The 20,767-nt window shown below is 44.2% G+C and overlaps 1 protein-coding gene across 1 annotated transcript in view; it reads left to right on the plus strand.

The window, feature by feature from the left end:
* The window catches only part of LOC120946239 (atrial natriuretic peptide receptor 2-like), a 93,770-nt gene that overhangs the window by 39,938 nt on the left and 33,065 nt on the right, over positions 1–20,767 (plus strand). The window contains exons 10-16 of the mRNA XM_040361068.1: positions 2,574–2,660; positions 4,755–4,895; positions 6,539–6,660; positions 9,583–9,721; positions 12,937–12,985; positions 15,473–15,574; positions 18,864–18,983. Coding sequence (XP_040217002.1) covers positions 2,574–2,660; positions 4,755–4,895; positions 6,539–6,660; positions 9,583–9,721; positions 12,937–12,985; positions 15,473–15,574; positions 18,864–18,983 — 760 coding nt within the window. The remainder of the gene's footprint in view (positions 1–2,573; positions 2,661–4,754; positions 4,896–6,538; positions 6,661–9,582; positions 9,722–12,936; positions 12,986–15,472; positions 15,575–18,863; positions 18,984–20,767) is intronic.

Here is a 20,767-nt window from a genome sequence, read left to right on the forward strand (position 1 = left end):
ATATTATATCTCAACTTGAAAAATCAAATGTCATTTTAACCACTTCATGACCGCCCACTGTAGAAATAGTGAAGCAGGGCGGCCACTCTGCGCCAGATCACGTGTACGTGATCTGACACTTCCTGATCTGAGGTTGCGCACGCGCGTGGCCAGCGGCCGACTCCGGCTGTGACCACACACTGCGGGTACCGTGGACTTGATGTCTGCTGGCACCCTCTGATTGTTCAGTACACAGGCAGAACGCTGATCTGCCTATGTAAACAAGGAAGATCACCGGTCTGTCCGTAGGGAAGGCATCACTCCTGTGTTTCTGCAAAGCAGGGACACAGATCTATGCCTTCCTTAAAGGGGTGGTTCACCCTAAAAACTACTTTTTTTTATTACAATGGCCCCCCACATTACAATACGATTAAGGCTATTATTATTTTTTTGAAGCTGTACATACCTTTGTACAGCATATTCACCCGTTGCGAGTCCCGCGGGAGTGGGCGTTCCTCACATGTCTGTGATTGACATTTTGACCAAAAACGAGCTCCCCCAGTCGCGTAAGCCGCGTCACGATTGGCGAAAGGAGCCGAACGGCGATGCGCATGCGCAGTATAGCGCCGACTCGCCGTTCGGCTCCTTTCGCCAACCGTGACGCGGCTTACGCGACGGGGGGAGCTCGTTTTTGGTCAAAATGTCAATCACAACATGTGAGGAACGCCCACTCCCGCGGGACTCGCAACGGGTGAATATGCTGTACAAAGGTATGTACAGCTTCAAAAAAATAATAATAGCCTTAATCGTATTGTAATGTGGGGGGGCATTGTAATAAAAAAAAGTAGTTTTTAGGGTGAACCACTCCTTTAAGTAAAAGCACCTCCCCCACAGTACACAAGCACCGGCTAGGAACACAAGTAACCCTTTGATTGCCCCGAATGTTAACCCCTTTCCCAGCCAGTGTCATAATTACAGTGACAGTGAATATTTTTAGCATACCTCCCAACATTTTGAGGTGGGAATGAGGGACACCTACTAGCAAATGTATGTAGGGATAGGACACGCCCCATGCCACATCCCCATAAAGGAGAATTGACCAAAAATAAAGGTTAATTAAATCTACGGGGGCTTTTTTTTACCACTACTATTCCTTTATATTGGCTTTTAAAATGTACAAATGCAGAAATTTATAATTTGGATGAAAGGTTTAGCCCTGGGAAACACTTTTTAAAAGATAAAAAGTGTATTGTATTTACACAACTATATAGATCAGACTAAAATGAGGGACAAATGGAGGAGGAAAGAGGGACAGAGGGAAATGTATCCAAATCAGGGACAGTCCCTCGAAATCAGGGACAGTTGGGAGCTATGTCACTGTATTAGTGCCACTAGTTCCCAAAAAAGTGTCAGTTAGTATCCGAATGTCCGCCGCAACATCACAGTCCCGCAATAAATCGCTGATCGCAACCATTACTAGTAAATAAATAAATAAAAATTGCAGTATATATATATCCTATAGTTTGTAGACGCTATAACTTTTGCGCAAAGCAATCAGTATACGCTTATTAGTAATTTTTTTTTTTTTTTACCAAAAATATGTAACAAAATACATATTGGTGTAAAAATAAAATATGCAGAGGTGATCAAATTCCACCAAAATAAATCTCTATTTGTGGGAAAAGGGACAAACATTGTATTTGAATACAGTCTCGCACGACCGCGCATTTGTCAGTAATTCCGTTGCATATTGCAGAAAATTACCTGGTCATGAAGGGGGGTAAATCTCCCGGAGCTGAAGTGGTGAATAGTGTTGCTCACGAATATTCGCATTTTGAATATTCGTTACGAATATGGCATATTCGAATATTCGCGAATAACTCGAATTTCGCGGCCAAAATTCGCTATTCCGAATATTCGTATTTTTTCTAATTTATTTTTAAAACAGATCACATCCTATCGACGTCTAAAAGCATTGCTGGTATGATTAGAGACCCTGGGCCGAGTAGCTAAGCTGAGGCGATCCTTTTATGTTGCCGAATATTCGCAATCGCGAATATTCGATTTCCGAATATTCGCGAATACTTTCTCCGCCCTTCTTTTGCATCAGAGCCAATCAGAGTTCTCCTACCACAGTTGTCAAAATCTCGCAATCAATTTCGCATTCGCATTAGCGAAATTTCGATAAAATATCACCAATATTCGATTTCCGAATATTCGCGAATACTTTCTCCGCCCTTCTTTTGCATCAGAGCCAATCAGAGTTGTCAAAATCTCGCAATCAATTTCGCATTCGCATTAGCGAAATTTCGATAAAATATCACCAATATTCGATTTCCGAATATTCGCGAATACTTTCTCCGCCCTTCTTTTGCATCAGAGCCAATCAGAGTTCTCCTACCACAGTTGTCAAAATTTCGCAATCAATTTCGACCCTTTCCACCTTCAGAAAGAGCTGCAGATGACTACAGCATTTACATGACTATTCTCTTTTTTTTTGCATTATTTAGCTAATATTTGCCATAAAGAATATATTATATTACAAATTATCACTGTAAGCTACTGCAATAACAGGCTGCTGTCTTTTCTTCCAGTGACGGGCGGGTTGTATCAGTAAAAAGAATATATAAGAAGAATTTTACCATCACTAAAACAATTAGGAAAGAAGTGCAGCATGTCCGGTGAGTTGGAGTATACATACGCCAAGGCAAAAAAGAAAAATTCTGAACGATACCAGATTGTCGGATTTTTGTTTAGTCAGCACAGTCTTCCTCCGAAAATACTATACAAATACACTCCAACACATGACATCACTTCCAAATTTTTTTTTCTGTTGTACGAGAATTTTCATGCTTTAGTAACCTCCTTATTTTCGATTTGAGACTAGCATCCAAAAAAAAAAAAAAAAAACAGACGGTCTCCATTTAATAATCTAATTTTTGTACTAGACTTTACAGCTCGCTAACTGTGGCGGTGCGTCTATAAAGGTAGCAGGAGCGCCGCCCCCTCTCTCCTGCACCTGTCTATCACCATAGATAGATTCATGCAATGCATGAATCTATCTATGGTTGCCGCTGCCGCCCCCTATTCAGGTGTCTGTCCCCTTGTCGGGTGCCGGGCATCTGAATAGGCTCTAATAGGCTTCCAAATTGGTAAACAGCGGGCACAATTCTGTTTGTTCGCTGTTTACACAGTGTTGTGTTGTGTTCCTAACACTGTCTCGCCTCTCAGCCAATCAGGATGCTTGGGTCTGGTTACCTGTCACCAGATTGGCTAAAGCGACAGGTGCTGTGATTGGATGCCTATCAGGCATCCAATCATAGCAGAGGACAGGAGAAGACATCGAGGACTTGGAGGGAGCGTGGAGGACAGCGCGGTGACCCAAGACAGGTAAGTGCCGGGTTGGGGGGGGGGCACACTGGAAGCATTTGATGGGGCACAGTAGTGGCAATTGATGGGGCACAGTAGTGGCAATTGATGGGGCACAGTAGTGGCAATTGATGGGGCACAGTAGTGGCAGTTGATGGGGCACAGTAGCGACAGTTGATGGCCAAGTAGCGGCAATTGATGGGGCACAGTGGCAGAAATTGATGGGGCACAGTAGTGGCAATTGATGGGGCACAGTAGTGGCAATTGATGGGGCACAGTAGTGGCAATTGATGGGGCACAGTAGCGGCAGTTGATGGGGCACAGTAGCGACAGTTGATGGCCAAGTAGCGGCAATTGATGGGGCACAGTGGCAGAAATTGATGGGGCACAGTGGCAGCAATTAATGGGGCACAGTAGTGCCAATTGATGAGGCACAGTGGCAGCAATTGGTAGGGCACAGTAGTGCCAATTGATGAGCACAGTGGCAGAAATTGATGGGCACACTGGCAGAAATTAATGGGCACACTGGCTGCAATTGATGGGTACAGTAGCTGCGTTTGATGGCACAGTGGCGGCAATTTATGGGTACAGTGGCTGCGTTTGATGGGCACAGTGGCTGTGTTTGATGGGCACAGTGGCTGCGCTTGATGGGAAGAGTGGCTGCGTTTGATGGGCACAGTGGCTGCAATTGATGTGTTTTTTTTTCGTTTGTTTGCGCCCCCCCCCCCCCCAAAGATTTTGAGCACCAGCCGCCAATGCTCGCTAAGAATATGTAAATACTTTATTGTCCATAATCAGAGCACAGGTGCACTTATGCGCCTGGTACAAAATACAGGTGCAAAATATATCAGAAAAATGTGTCCAGAGAGGAAGTTCTGATGGTTCTGATGGTCAGAGACACTGTTACATTTTTTTTTTTTTATAAATGCACATTTTTTGCAGGTAATAAAATATGCATAGTGTCAGCCTGTACATCACATGATCAGGCACTTTCACACTGACAGGAAGAATCAATAAACTAGCACAGCACTCAACAGCACTGTGGTAGTTCATTGAGAACAGCCCAACCACCACAAAGGCTGTCAGTAGTTGTAGTCCATTCATTCACAGAACACTTTATTTAGATTGTGGCAATGAGCGGAGGGGAGAAGATCCCCCGCTCACTGTCAAAACAGGGACTTGGGGGTGCGGGGGGCCAGTGCATTTGTGACATGTAACAGGTTACAAAAGCTGAACCTATTCTTTAATCATGGCTGCAGGACTGTATGTAGTAGTTCTTATGAAGATGGGCTTTCTTGGCAAGTTCTTATGTTTTGTTGCTTTTTATGATGATGCTATCAGTGTTCAGTTTTGGTTATGTGGACCTGAACATTTCTCCAGTGATTAAATTGATGTTTATTTTTCAGGAAGTTCGATCATCAGAATCTCTGTAAGTTCATTGGAGGATCAACAGAAGGAAAAATCTTCATCATCACGGAATATTGTCCTAAGGGCAGCCTGGCGGATGTCCTCTTAAATGATGATGTTCCTCTAAACTGGGGCTTCCGGTAAGCTTTCACTACGTGCACAGAAAATAGGAGTGCAGTGGAACCTCAGATTACAGCATACTCCGTTCCAGGAGAAGGCTCGTAATCCAAAGAGCTTGCATATCAAAGCGAGTTTCCCCCATGAAGTCAATGGAAACGAAAATAATTTGTTCTGCATTGACTTCAATGGCATGCAATACCGCATGCGGCCAGAGGTGGGGGGCACCGGAGAGCCTCAGAAACGGGCAGAAAGGCCCGAGGACACCTAGGCTGACCTCGGCAAACCTCGGAAAGACTCCGTTCCCGAGATTTGCCGAGGTCAGCCGAGCTGTCCTCGGCCTTTCCGTGCATTTCCGAACGGCACCGATTGGCTGCGGTGCCCCTCCATCTCAGGACAAACGCGGTACTACACAACGCTTTGGCCTGAATCGTGCTCGTTTTACACTCGCAATCTGAGTTATGATTTTTAAAAATACAGTGCTCGTATTGCGATCCGCTCATTAACCGCGTTACTCGCAATCCGAGGTTTCACTGTATTAATGTTTTTATGTGTCTCAAAGCACAGCGGGCAGCTAACATGATCACATGACATAAATCAAGTATTAGTCTACAGGTTCTTCCATTAAAACACAATTAGCTAGATTCAAGTAGAGTGCCTTAACTTTGCGGCGGCGTAGCATATCGTGTTTACACTACGCCGCCGTAAGTTAGCGAGGCAAGTACATGATTCACAAAGTACTTGCCTGCTAAGTTACGGCGGCGTAGCGTAAATCGGGCGGGCGTAAGGGCGGCTAATTCAAATTCGGCTGAGGGGGCGTGTTTTATGTTAATGGGGGTTGCGCCGTCCGTGTACATATCCCAGTGTGCATTGCGGCAAAGTACGCCGCACGGTCCTATTGGTTTCGACGTGGACGTAAATCCCTATTCACGGACGACTTACGCAAACAACGTAAAATTTTCACATTTCGACGCGGGAACGACGGCCATACTTAACATTACTATTCCAGCTATTTGATGGAATAACTTTAGGCCTGAAAGTGCATTATGTAAACGGCGTATCTTTACTGCGTCGGGCAAGCGTACGTTTGTGAATTGGCGTATCTACTCATTTACATATTCTAGGCCGACCGCAATGGAAGCGCCACCTAGCGGTCAGCCTAAAAAGTACACTTTAGGATACGACGGTGTAAGACACTTACGCCGCTCGTATCTGAGCCTAATTTAAGCGTATCTGGTTACCAGAATACGCTTAAATTAGCGTTGGCGCAGATTCAGACTTAGGCTGGCGTATCTACTGATATGCCAGCCTAAGTCTCTCTGAATCCACCTAAATGATTCTCAGCCCTGAGTTCACACTGCACAGCGCTTTTAATTGACACCCACAGCAGATTGCATGAACACACTGCGATTACTATGCGGTGCGGAAAACGCACAAGAAATTGCTGCATTTCCCGCACTGCATCAGTGTGCTTCCTCAAAGTCTTCAAAAGGGCAACTGTTACTATTGGGGGCTAACTCAACACCATGTCCACAGGTATGCCTAATTTTATACTGCAGCACAAAACATAAGGAGTGAGCAATAGGCGCATTATAGGATGTCCATTGGATGTTTAATTGTGTCAGCTTCTAGGAGACAGTAAATTATTATTTCTGTCTTGTTACAGACTTTCATTTGCCACAGACATTGCCCGAGGAATGATGTATCTTCACCAACATAAAATCTATCATGGAAGGCTGACCTCCCGCAACTGTGTCATAGACGATCGCTGGGTTTGCAAGATCTCAGGTATCAGTTGGGACATATATAGCCGGATTCAGATACAAGAGTGTATCTGTCGGCGGGCGTAACGTATCTCAGATACGTTACGCCGCCGTAAATTAGGGGGCAAGTTCTGTATTCAGAAAGAACTTGCGCCCTAAGTTACGGCGGCGTAGCATATGTGGTCCGGCGTAAGCACGCCTAATTCAAATGTGGATGATGTGGGCGTGTTTTATTTAAATTTAGTGTGACCCCACGTATTTGACATTTTTTACGAACGGCGCATGCGCCGTTCGTGAAAGAATTCCAGTGCGCATGCGTCCGATAGAATGCCTAAGATACGTCGGCTCAATGCCTGTGACGCGAACGTAACTTACGCACAGCCCTATTCGCGTACGACTTACGCAAACGACGTAAAAAGATAGGCCTGTTCCGACGTCCATACCTTGCATGGGCTGCGCCACCTAGGGAGCAGCTTTATCTTTACGCCGGCGTATCTCTTCCGTAAACGGCGTAACTAATTGCGATGGGCGTACGTACGTTCGTGAATCGGCGTATCTTGCTCATTTGCATATTCAACGCGGAAAACAACGGAAGCGCCACCTAGCGGCCAGCGTAAGTTTGCACCCTAAGATACGACGGCGTAGGAGACTTACGCCGCTCGTATCTTAGCCTAATTTAAGCGTATCTGGTTTCCAGAATACCCTTAAATTTACGACGGCGTAGATTCAGAGTTACAACGGCGTATCTACTGATACGCCGGCGTAACACTACCTGAATCCAGCTAATAGGGATTTACTAAAGGCAACTAGACTGTGCACTTTGCAGTTGCAGTTGCTCCAGAGCTTACTTTAATACCGGGCATTTTCACCCCCTTCCTGCCCAGGCCAATTTTCAGCTTTCAGAGCTGTAACATTTTGAATGACAATTGGGCGGTCATGCAACACTGTACCCAAATTAAATTTTTATTATTTTTCCCCCCACAAATAGAGCTTTCTATAAGTGTCATTTGATCACCTCTGTGTTTTTATTTTTTGCGCTATAAACAAAAAAAGAGCAACAAGTTTGAAAAAAAAAAAAAACAATATTTTTGACTTTTTTAAATAATAATAATCCCAATGAAAAAAAAAAGTTTAGGCCGACATGTATTCTTCTACATATTTTTGGTTAAAAAATTGCAATAAGTGTATATTGATTGGTTTACGCAAAAGTTATAGCACCTACAATATAGATTATTGATTTATGCCATTTTTTTTTATTTTTTTTTTACTAGTAATGGCGGTGATCTGTGATTTTTATCGTGGCTGTGACATTGCGGCGGACAGATCGGACACTTTTGACAATATTTTGAGACCATTGACATTTATACAGCGATCAGTGCTATAGATATGCACTGATTACTGTATAAATGTCACTGGCAGGGAAGGAGTTAACATTTGGGGGCGATCAAGGGGTTAAATGTGTATGCTAGGGAGTGATTCTAACTGTGGGGGGGATGGAACTGACTAGGGGAGGAGACTGATCTGTGTTCCTATATACTAGGAACACACAATCTATCTCCTCTCCCCTGACAGGACGTGGATCTGCCTGCCCTATATGCCCCCCTTTACTGCCTGCCCCCTATACCGCCGGGAAGCGGAGGAAGTCATATGACGTCTGCCCAGGATGGGAGATCACATCTGTGGACGTCATATGACAATACGCGGGATGGGAATTGGTTAATAAATTAAGTAAAGCTTCACTTTACCCAATCACATGCACGAAAAAAAAAAAAAAAAAACAGCATTTTTGCTTGCACATTATTGGATGATGGAAGTCAGCAGAACTCCCGATCATTTACTAAGCTCTGGAGCAACTGCACTTTGCAAAGTGCACAGTCTATTTGCCTTAAAGGGACACTAAAGATTCTCGGGCAGATCCTCAAAGAAATTACGCCGGCGTATCTGTTGATACGCCGCGTCATTTCAAATTTTGCGCGTCGTATCTTTGTTTTGGTATCCACCAAACAAGATATGACGGCATCTGTGTTAGATCCGACAGGCGTACGCCTTAGTACGCCGTCGGATCTAAGATGCAATTTTCCGGCGGCCGCTGGGTGGCGTTCACATCGTAATCCGCGGCGAGTATGCAAATTTGCTATTTCCGACGATCCACGAACATACGAGCGGCCGTCGCATTCTTTTACTTCGTTTCCGTTCGGCTTTTTCCGGCGTATAGTTAAAGCTGCTATCGGGTGGCGTACTCAATGTTAAGTATGGCCGTCGTTCCCGAGTATAATTTTGAAAATGTTTCTTCGTTTGCGTAAGTCGTCCGTGAATGGGGCTGGACGCCATTTACGTTCACGCCGAAACCAATGACGTCCTTGCAACGTCATTTGGAGCAATGCACCCTGGGAGTTTTGACGGACGGGGCATGCGCAGTTCGTTCGGCGCGGGGACGCGCTTCATTTAAATGAAACACGCCCCCTACTCGCCGCATTTGAATTCCGTGCCCTTACGCCGCGAGAGATACACTACGCCGCCGTAACTTACGGCGCAAATTCTTTCTGGATTCAAACCAAAGCCAGGTAAGTTACGGCGGCGTAGCGTATCTCAGATACGCTGCGCCGGTGCAGATCTTTGTGAATCTGCCCCCCAATTTTTAAAAAATAAATAAATAACAAACATATCATACTTACCTCCACGGTGCAGTTCGTTTTGCACAGTGTAGCCCGGATACTCCTCTGCTGGGGTCCCTCGGCGGCTCTTGCGTTAAGGTGAAAAAACACAAATCTTTACAACCCCTTTAAGTAAATCAACTCCATAGTGTAAAATAAGTCCATGTATAGGCTTTTTGAAACACATGCTAAGGAAATACATATGCTTGTATACATTGTATGTGTGTATCATTTATATTTAAAATATATAGTAACAGGTACTAATTTCACCAAAACAATGTCTACTTTTCCAGACTATGGGCTGATGGTCTTTAGAAGAGATGAGTATAAAGAGCTGATGGAGAAAAAGCCAGCACACATCTACTGCCCCCCGGAGGTCATCCAGAGTGACAGCAGCTGTGTAGTACCCACACCTGCTGCTGATGTTTATAGGTAACATAAAAATGAGATTGGGACTGTCATGGTATCAGACTTCAGCCAGGGGCCGACTGACCATTGAGTCACTCGGGCCTAATGCCACTAGGGGGCCCCATCAGGTTTGCCAGGCTCAGTAAAACCAGGGACAGTATGTAAAAATCTATGTTTTTTTTTTACATCTGTCCCTGATATGTCCGAAACCGACATGCTTTTGATGTGAAAATCCTGAGATTTTAGCTGCCCCGCCTTTGCACTGCCTCCTAGCGTGGTGGCCATCTATAAGTCCAGGGGCCCCATAATTTTCTATTGCCCGGGGGCCCCATGAATTGTCAGTCCGCCCCTGACTTCAGCGATACAAAACGTATACCTCTTTAAAAATTGTTTCGATATTTTATACAAAAAGTTTTTAAAAAACACAGCTGTAAAAAAGATGTGGTACGTACCCATGGACTTATTATTACAATATTGCAGTTCTAACATATAAATTGCTATACCCACTTTAGCAAACATTATCCAATATCTCAGGTTAATTGGTAGCTAGATATCATGTGATCTAGTCTGCCTAGTTTTTTTATTAATTGTGTGCGTTACATAGTTACATAGTAGGTGAGGTTAAAAAAAGACACAAGTTCATTAACCTCCCTGGCGGTAAACCCGAGCGTGACTCGGGGTTGATTTTTTATGCTAGGATCGGTAACCCCGAGTCACGCTCGGGGTGGACGTGCAGAGTGTGCAGCGGCGCGGCTTACCTTTCGCTGGATCCACAGGCAAGTTACTCACCTTGTCCCTGGATCCAGCGATGCCACCGCGCTGTGTGAGCGAGCGGGACCTCCTCGCTCGATTCACAGTCTCCCCGTGTGCCGCCGATCTCCGTTCCCTGCGACGTTACGACGCACGGGAGCGGAGAACGGCGCCAAATTCAAAAAAGTAAACAAACACTTTACATACAGTATACTGTAATCTTATAGATTACAGTACTGTATGTAAAAAATACACACCCCCCTTGTCCCTAGTGGTCTGCCCAGTGCCCTACATGTTCTTTTATATAATAAAAAATGTAATTTCTGCCTTAAAACTGTAGATTGTCCAAAAGTGTCCCTTTATGTCAAAAATGGTTTTAGATCAGCTAGAAAACAGCGATAATAAATTATAATCACTTGCAGAAATGTGCGATAGCGATTTGTGGGGAAATTCGTCATAAAAAAATAATAATAATGACAGCAACAATTCTGCAACTGAGCAAATTTCAGTGATTTTGAGTTGATTACATTATTGAATAATTTGTATTATAATTATATTATTATTTAAAAAAAAATCATACCCGGGATGCCTACAAGACTCTTGCTTGGTCAGATTTAAGTGAGTTATTTCTAAAAATTACAGGCCTACAGTATAAAACGCCAAATTTCCTTGCAAAATAATTGTACCGCTTTTGGTACGTAATTCCAGACAGAATCATACCGCCAGGGAGGTTAAAGCAGGGGTTCACCCCAAAAAAAAATTTTTAATTGCACCTAGCAGATCCAGCATGTTAAGGACATTACATTTCGGCATTTTTTTTTTTTTTCTCTGTACATACCTTTATATCCTGATGTTGTCCAGGGCTTCCGGGTTCCGATGACTGCAGGACTGGGCGTTCCTATCCTTCCGTTCGATGATTGACGTCTTGTGAAACAGGTGACCTGTCGCACAACACGCGTCACCAGACGTCGGGAAAGAGCCGAGCTGCGAGTCGGCACTATACGGCGCCTGCGCAGTCAGCTCTACACGGCGGGCGCAGGCGCCGTATAGTGCCGACTCTTAGCTCGGGTATTTCCGGAAATCGGGTGACGCGCGTTATGCGACAGGTCACCTGTTTCACAAGCCGTCAATCATCCAGTGATGGGTGCCGCGCTGGCGGGGTCCATGGATGCGCGCACCCTGAAGGTGGATGCCGCACCTGGACCTGGGGCCCCACGAAGACTGCCTAGCACATGACACCTGTCACAGATATACCCCTCCCCAGCATGCCCCGCGAGGGAAAACTCCTCTAATTGGCTGCTGGGGAAAGTTGCTCTGCCAGAACCCCTCTGGTGCCAACTGCTGGCCAGGGATGGTACCGCATCCCTGAAGCACAGACTGACCCAGTGGATTTTTCTGGAATGACAGAAGTCACAATTTAGCAAATTGTGAATGGGAGCAAAGTAACTCTCCCATTCCCCACTAACTTTAGCGTAGTGCCCATACTGAAAGTAAGGGGGTGCTACATTGTCCTGCCTTGGGTGCTGACAACCCACGCTACGAAAATATTTATTTATTTTTAACCAAAAAAAATTTTTTACTGTGAGGCCGGGTACTAACGAGCAAACATGTACGGTGAAACCGGTCCGTCGGACCGTTTTCACCGTACATGCCTGCCAGAGGGCTTCTGTACGATGGTTGTACTAACCATCGTACAGAAGTCCGCGCGTAAACATTACGCGGGGCGTGTCCGCGTCGTCGCCGCGATGATGACGCGGCGACGTGGGCGGGCCTGCCATTTAAAGGCTTCCACGCATGCGTCGAAGTTATTCGACGCATGCGAGGGACGGCGGGCGCTCGGACATGTACGGTAGGTCTGTACTGACGACCGTACATGTCCGAGCGGGCAGGATTCCAGCGGACAGTTTTAAAACACGTCCAGGAATATTTGCCCGCTGGAAAAAGGCCCGGCGGGCAAATGTTTGCTGGAATTCGGCCCGCTCGCGCCTACACACGACCGAACATGTATGCTGAAACTGGTCCGCGGACCCGTTTCAGCATACATGTTTGGTCGTGTGTACGGGGCCTTAGGGGTCCCCACAACTTGGGAAGTTTTATCAAGGGGTCACGGCACTAGAGGTTGAGAACCACTGCACTAGAGCATGGAGTGGCTCACAGCAGAGGGTCCGGTGCGTCTCTATTCCCCAGTTGAGATCTGATTTCAGCCTGAATTTTTGGCTGAATTCGGACCTGAAACGGACCAAAGGACACACAGGACATCTATGTAATTCACACCGGAGCCGCTGCAGAGATATGTGAACCGGCTCCATAGAGAGCCAGTCACAATCTCCTGCTATGCGAATTGAATGTGGTGCGGGGAAACCCAAATCCAATTTGCAATAGTGTGAACCCAGCCTAAATGGAGATATATCACATACATGCTTTCAAACTTGACATCTATTTTATTGGTTAAAAAGAAAAAATTACCAACGGTATTATTTTAATTCCAGCTATGCCATCGTACTCATTGAAATTGCAAGCAGGTGTGACCCTTTTCCAGTAAGTTATTTTCTATGGTTTTCTTTTTTTTTTTTATTCAGTGTCTTTCTGTGAATGTTTTTTTTTTTTCACTTATATATACATATTTGTTTTTATATACCGTTTCTGTTTGCTGCTTAAAACATCAACAACTTTTCAAAAAATCATACTTACCTAGGTGGATGTAGCATCGCTCTGATGCTGCATTTGTCCCCCGCCGGTGGCGGCGACGGGCAGAGAGTCGCTGATTTCCACCATTACTAGTAAAAAAAAATATGTCCCCAGATTTTATTTTAAAAATACGGTAGCCTAATGTAAACATTTCAGTCCTAAGAAGTTTCTCACAGCCACCATTTAAATTCAGACTTGGAAGTACTGTAGTAATGTTTGAATGTGGTTGGTATTATATGATGCAGATAGACAGATGGTTGCACTGTACAGGCTTAACCACTTAAGCCCCGGACCTTTAGGCAGCTAAATGCCCAGGCCAGGTTTTGCGATTCGGCACTGCGTCGTTTTTAACAGACAATTGCGTGGTCGTGCGACGTGACTCCCAAACAAAATTGACGTCCTTTTTTCCCCACAAATAGAGCTTTCTTTTGGTGGTATTTGATCACCTCTGTGGTTTTTATTTTTTGCGCTATAAACAAAAATATAGCGTCAATTTTGAAAAAAATGCAATATTTTTTACTTTTTGCTATAATAAATACCCCCCAAAAACATATATACAATTTTTTTCCCTCAGTTTAGGCCGATATGTATTCTTCTATCTATTTTTGGTAAAAAAAATCGCAATAAGCGGTTATCGATTGGTTTGCGCAAAATTTATAGCGTTTACAAAATAAGGGATAGTTTTATTTTTTTTTATTTTTTTTTACTACTAATGGCGGCGATCAGCGATTTTTTTTTCATGACTGCGACATTATGGCGGACACTTCGCACAATTTTGACACATTTTTGGGACCATTGTCATTTTCACAGCAAAAAATGCATTTAAATTGCATTGTTTATTGTGAAAATGACAGTTGCAGTTTGGGAGTTAACCACAGGGGGCGCTGTAACATTTAGGGTTCACCTAGTGTGTGTTTACAACTGTAGGGGGGTGCGGCTGTAGGACTGACGTCATCGATCGAGTCTCCCTATAAAAGGGATGACACATTCGATGCAGCCGCCACAGTGAAGCACGGGGAAGCCGTGTTTAGATACGGCTCTCCCCGTTCTTTAGCTCCGGGGAGCGATCGCGAGAAACGAATAGCCGCTCTCCGCGGGTTACCGACCGCCGCATGTACTGGGGGGGTCCCGATCGGACCCCCAACCCGCGGAAAGGCGGGGACCTACATGTACGCCCATATGCCTGTACGTGCCATTCTCTGGACGTATATATACATGTGGCGGGCGTTAACCGGTTAAGAAGGTTTCCTCCCAGTAACCCTGTGAGGTGCACTATAAATTCTGTAATGTTCATTACACTTACAATCGGAAATTTCAACAACAAAAGTGTGCATACACACGGTCACACAAATGTTGTCGGAAATTCCGAATGTCAAGAACGCGGTGATGTACAACACATACGACGGCACTATAAAAGGGAAGTTCAGTACCAGTCGTGTTAGTAGAAGTTTGGTGAGAGACGATTCGCGCTTTTCAACCTTGTGCTTTTCAGTCCGTTACAGCGCGACGAATGTGCTATCTCCATTATGAAAGCTAGTTTTACCAGACCGTGCGATTCCGTCTCGTACTTAATTCAGAGCATGCGTGGAATTTTGTGCGTCGGAATTGTCCACATACGATCAGAATTTACCAGAATGGATTTTGTTGTCGGAAAATTTAAGAACCAGCTTTCAAATTTTTGTTGTTGGAAATTCCGACAACAAATGTCCGATGGGACCTATACCCACGGTCGGAATTTGCATCTAAGATGCGACGGCGTACGAAGACGTACGCCTGTCGGATCTAACACAGATGCGGTCGTATCTTGTTTTGGGGAAATTACGCGGCATATCAAGAGATACGCCGCGTAATTTCTTTGAGGATCTGCCCCACGGAGTTAATCCAGCTCTGAGCAATCCTCTTTTATTGTTCAGTGAAAATTAACAGACTTCCAGATAAAAACCTGTCTAAACAAAAAGTCCTTTCCTCTCTCCTTGCTTTGAGTGACAGGTTATTTACATATCTAGCTTGGACATGTTTATCATATGTTATGTTATGTTTATCATAATATGAGCTGATCCACAGTATAAAAAGTGAGAAATCCACCCCTCCCCCACATAACACATCCTGGTAATATACAATGAACTGTGGATCACCTCATATTATGATAAACATAACATAACATATGATAACCATGTCCATTTGTTTCATCTCTGTGTTATCACCTGAGGCCAGACACTTCACTGGGTACGTTAAAGGGGTACATTTTAAAATGAGAAAATCCATAATCCACCTTAAAATTGTTGTAAGGAATGTGCGGTGTCAGTGTAATGTGAGACTTTGTTGGAAATCTTACAGGGAGAAGCCTACTTGAAAGATGTGACCTGGAGACCTCCTATACCTGAGCTAAGCGCGGTCAAATCTGACGAGTACTGCCCAAACCCGGCCGATTACTCCGAGGTCAGTGTTTCCAAGATAACAAATTACTGGCGGCAATTATAATGCACTGAAAGTCTAGATGTGTTATATAGATGGGGAACCACATTGTTTAATATATTCTAAAAATTGCACATAATTCACATCTCATCATCTTGATATTTTATGCACATCTGTTAATACTCCGTTTAACCACTTGCTTACTGGGCACATATACCCCCTTCCTGCCCAGGCGAAAAATTCAGCTTTCGACACTGCGTCACTTTAACTGGCAATTGCGCGGTCGTGCGACGTGGCTCCCAAACAAAATTGACGTCCTTTTTTTCCCACAAATAGAGCTTTCTTTTGGTGTTATTTGATCAACTCTGCGTTTTTTTTTTTGTGCTATAAACAAAAAAGAGCGACAATTTTGGGCTAGATTCAGGTAGGGCGTCGTAAATTTGTGCGGGCGTAGCGTATGTTATTTACGCTATGCCGCCGCAATTTAGAGAGGCAAGTGCAGTATTCACAAAGCACTTGCTCCGTAAGTTGCGGCGGCGTAGTGTAAATCTGCCGGCGTGAGCGCGCCATATTTAAATTGTCAAGAGGTGGGCGTGTTTTATGCAAATAAAACATGACCCCATGTAAATGAAATTTCTCACGAACGACGCATGCGCCGTCCGTGAACGTATCCCAGTGCGCATGCTCCTAATCACGTCGCAAATAGTCAATGCTTTCAAAGTGAACGTAATTTACGCAAAGCCCTATTCGCGAACGACTTACGCAAACGACGCAAAATTCGACACTGGCCCGACATCCATACTTAACATTGGCTATGCCTCATATAGCAGGAGTAACGTTACGCCGGAAAAAGCCTTACGCAAACGACGTAAAAAAATCCGCCGGGCGCACGTCCGTTTCTGAATCGGCGTATCCAGCTCATTTGCATATTCTACGCTGAAATTTAAGCGTATCTGATTTCCAGAATACGCTTAAATTTACGACGGCGTAGATTCAGTGTCACGCCGGCGTAACTGTCTCTGAATCTAGCCCAATATTTTTTACTTTTTGCTATCATTAAATATCCCATTTTTTTTAAAAAAAAACTATTTTTTTCCTCAGTTTGGGTCGATACGTATTCTTCTACATATTTTTGGTAAAAAAAATCGCAATAAGCGTATAGTGATTGGTTTATATTGCCTACAAAATAGGGGACAGAATTATGACATTTTTATTTTACTAGTAATGGCGGCGATCTGTGATTTTTACTGGGACTGCGACATTATGGCGGACACATCGGACACTTTTGACACATTTTTGGGACCATTCACATTTATACAGCGATCAGTGCTATAAATATGCACTGATTACTGTATAAATGTGACTGGTAGGGAAGGGGTTAACACTAGGGGGCGAGGAAGGGGTTAAATGTCTACCCTAGGAGTGATTCTAACTGTGAGGGGAGGGGACTGACTGGGGGAGGTGACCGATCTGTGTCCCTATGTCCCTGTGTCTCCTCTCCCTTACAGGACATGGATCTCTGTGTTTACACACAGAGATCCACGTCCTTGGCTGTGTAACGGCCAATCGTGGGTACCTGGCGGACATTGCGGCCGCCAGGTATGTGCATCCGCACCTCAGTGATGTGACGGGCTTGCGCGCCCCCCAGTGGCCGGAGGAGCAGAGGACGTCATTAGACGTCCTCCCGCCATTGTCAGTGGGAAGAATGTTCCTTATACTTGTGGTCATATGGAAGCACTACCCCCTTACAAATAGCTAAAAAGATCAATGGTGCCAGAGGGAACTTCTCTAAGAGGCAGAAATTGATCATTGCTCAAAGAACCCCTAGCAACCTCGAGGAACCCTAGTGTTCCATGGAACCCTGGTTGAGAAACCCTGGGGCCTTGCATGCACCACACCAGTGCCAGTGGAAGTTTAGGTAAGTTTATCTCAGTTTAGATTCTGTTTAACCTTATCCTAACCCTAACCCGAGTCCAACCACTACACCAAACCTCAAGCCCCAACCTTACTGATAAATCTAGCCCTTAAAGGGGTTGTTTTTTTATTTTCTAAATAGGTTCCTTTAACCTAGTGCATTGTTTGTTCACTTACCTTTTCCTTCCATTTCCCTTCTAAAAAAATTTTTTCTTCTGTGTCTAAATTTCTCACTTCCTATTTCTCCTCAGTAAGCTTTCCACCATCATCCGAGCGGTGGAAAGTCAGTCAGAACAGCTTACTGAGGAGGAACAGGAAGTGAGAAATTCAGACAAAGAAAACAAAGAAAAAAAACATTTAGAAGGGAAATCGAAGGAAAAGGTAAGTGAACCAACAATGCACTAGCTTAAAGGAACCTATTTAGAAAATAAAAAATAAACCTTTACAACCCCTTTAAAGGACAACTTCACATTTAGCCTTTCACAGCCTCCCCATCCCCATTAGTGTAATCACATAGTAAAACTCTGCTCCAGAGATCTTCTCTGAACTGCACTTCCAGGGAGTCACGGGGGAGGGACGGCATGAGAGGGTGGGACTGGCCGTAGGTGATAGGCTCCTTTTGGTGGAAGGGGAGGGGTAGGCTGTTAGTGGCCGGGGGCGGCAGAGGCTGCTGGCGCGGTGGAAGTGAGGTTTCCTCACTCCTCCATTTGTTACAGAAAGGGAAGCTGCCCACCCACCCTCCCTGGTTTTAGGCTTTCTGGGGGCGGTGTTGGGTCTATGGAAGACAAGGAAAGGCTGGAAGTTGGAGTAGGAAAAAGGTTGTACCCATAGGTGGTATGGGGGTTATTGGGTACCTTTCGGTTAACGAGGGTTAACCAGGAAGGGGTTAAAATGTTAGATCACTGCGGACGGTTATACTGCCTCTGAGTCGGTGTCTTGCGACTGAGGCCTAGGTAATAATTGTTGTCCCAGTGTCCAAGTTGAGAGGGGTGGTCTTCTAGATCACCAGGTATTGGAAATGTGTATAAAGTTATTTAAAGTTATTTAAACGGTTATTTATTGTTAAATTTTAAAATGGTTAAATAAAAAAAGCCGGAAGGCCAATTTTACTCCACAACGTGGTCCCTCGTATCATTGGGGTTTTTGTGGGGTAAGGTATAAGGGGGTTGGGGTCATGGAGATAGTGGATAAGGTGTCACTGGGATCGGTCCTTAACAGGTCATGGAGCCAGTGTGGTGGATTCCTGGCATATCAGAGTTACGTTTTTAAATAGTTCACCTACCCAATTGATAACAACAGAATATTCAAAGTTCAGAGTGGTGAAATGTTTCTGAAAAACTTTTTAAAAACTGGTTGCATAGTGTCACCTTATTCCTATTTTTTTCTGTCCTTTCTAAAGCTGATAAAGAGATGCTGGGCACACAATGCTATGATGAGACCTTCATTTGAGCAAATAAAGAAAAGTTTAGAAAAAATGAATCCTCACCGTGTCAGCCCAGTGGATATGATGATGAATCTGGTAAGGAAACTTTTCAGAATTAAATTATATATATTGCCAATTTGTTTGTGTTTTAAGGGGGAGATTGGCCCTATCTATTTGTCATAGTGATCTTGGTCACTAGAACAGAAGGTGATGGGAAATCCAAAATGTTAGGCCGCGTACACACGATCGGTCAAAACCGATGAAAACGGACTGAAGGACCATTTCATCGGTCCAAAGTGATCATGTGTGGGCCCCATCGGTCAGTTAAACTTCGGTCCAAAAATTTAGAACTTGCTTTAAAATTGAACCGATGGACGCCTAACCGATAGGTCAAAACCAATGGTTAGTATGCAAAAGCATCGGTTAAAAATCCAAGCATGCTCAGAATCAAGTCGACGCATGCTTGGAAGCATTGAACTTCGTTTTTTTCAGCACGTCGTTGTGTTTTACGTCACCATGTTCTGACACGATCGTTTTTTAACCTATGGTGTGTACGCACATCAGACCATCAGTCAGCTTCATCGGTTAACCGATGACAACGATCCTTCGGACCGTTCTCATCGGATGGACTGATCATGTGTACGCGGCCTTACAGTTGTCAGTCCAATGAAGATAAGATCTTCCAATAGGGAAGCCTGTTCCATCAGTTATATAAGATGTAAATTCCCTTTACTCTGGAGAGATTTTCTCTTAAATCAGTTTGTGTTCCTGAGACAAGAAGTTAGCAGATATCTCCCCAATGGGACAGGCAGCAAAAAAAATTGTGTACATAAGTTATTAAAGATGCAAGTTTTTGGAATAACATAGATCTTTCTTTGATCTTTGGTTCTGAGGGTCTAACCCAGCCTTTCTTAACCTTTTAAACACAGAGGAATCCTTAAAATAACTTTCCAGTCTCAGGGAGCTCATGCTAATAATTACTGTATCTACAACTCAAGATACATTAGTGGGATGGTCAGTGGTTTCAAAAGCAGGAGTTTTTTTATCATAATGAATTCAATGCATTAAGATTAAAAAAACCTTCTGTGTGCAGCAGCCGCCCTTATACTTACCTGAGCCCCATCTCGATCCAGCGACGTTGCACGAAAGACTAGCTGTACGGGACTCTCCCTTCTGATTGGCTAAGACAGCAGCGGGGTACCCTTGGCTCCCGCTTGTAGTGATATAATATATTATCCAATAAATGTACAAATGTAGTGATATAAAAAAAGGTATGGTGTCCAGTCCTCTTAGATAATTGATATCTTAGATATTATATAATGACTATAAATTAGGTTGTTCCACAACAACACACAGACTCTCCAGAGAACGCATTTTAATTAACTTCCAATAACAAACAAAGTCCAAATTCCACAGATGATACAAAAATCCAACCGGGTAATTCAAAGTCTCATCTTAGAGAATATATATTCTGATCACTTCCAGACCAACATATATTAATGCAGAGAATACATAGGCGTATATTCTCTCAGTGACAAGGCTCACCTCCAAGTTTATATTCTCTATCCACTGAATAGCTGAGCAATTTGATTGGCCGTCTTTGATCTGAAAGACAGAGGGCCAGATCCACGAAGCGTGGCGCTTCTCTCTGTCCGGCGTAACGTATCTCTGTTACACTACGCCGCCGTAACTTACATCTTTTTTTTGTATCCTCAAAGAATTCCCGCCGTAAGTTACAATTCAAATTTATGTGATGGGGGCGTGTTTTATGTTAATACGTTGTGACCCGACGTAAATTAAGTTTTTTTTTTAACGGCACATGCGCCGTCCGTGGGGGTATCCCAGTGCGCATGCTCAAAATTAAACCGGAACAAGCCAAT

This window comes from Rana temporaria, chromosome 7 (genome assembly GCF_905171775.1).
Source record: "Rana temporaria chromosome 7, aRanTem1.1, whole genome shotgun sequence".
NCBI lineage: Eukaryota > Metazoa > Chordata > Amphibia > Anura > Ranidae > Rana > Rana temporaria.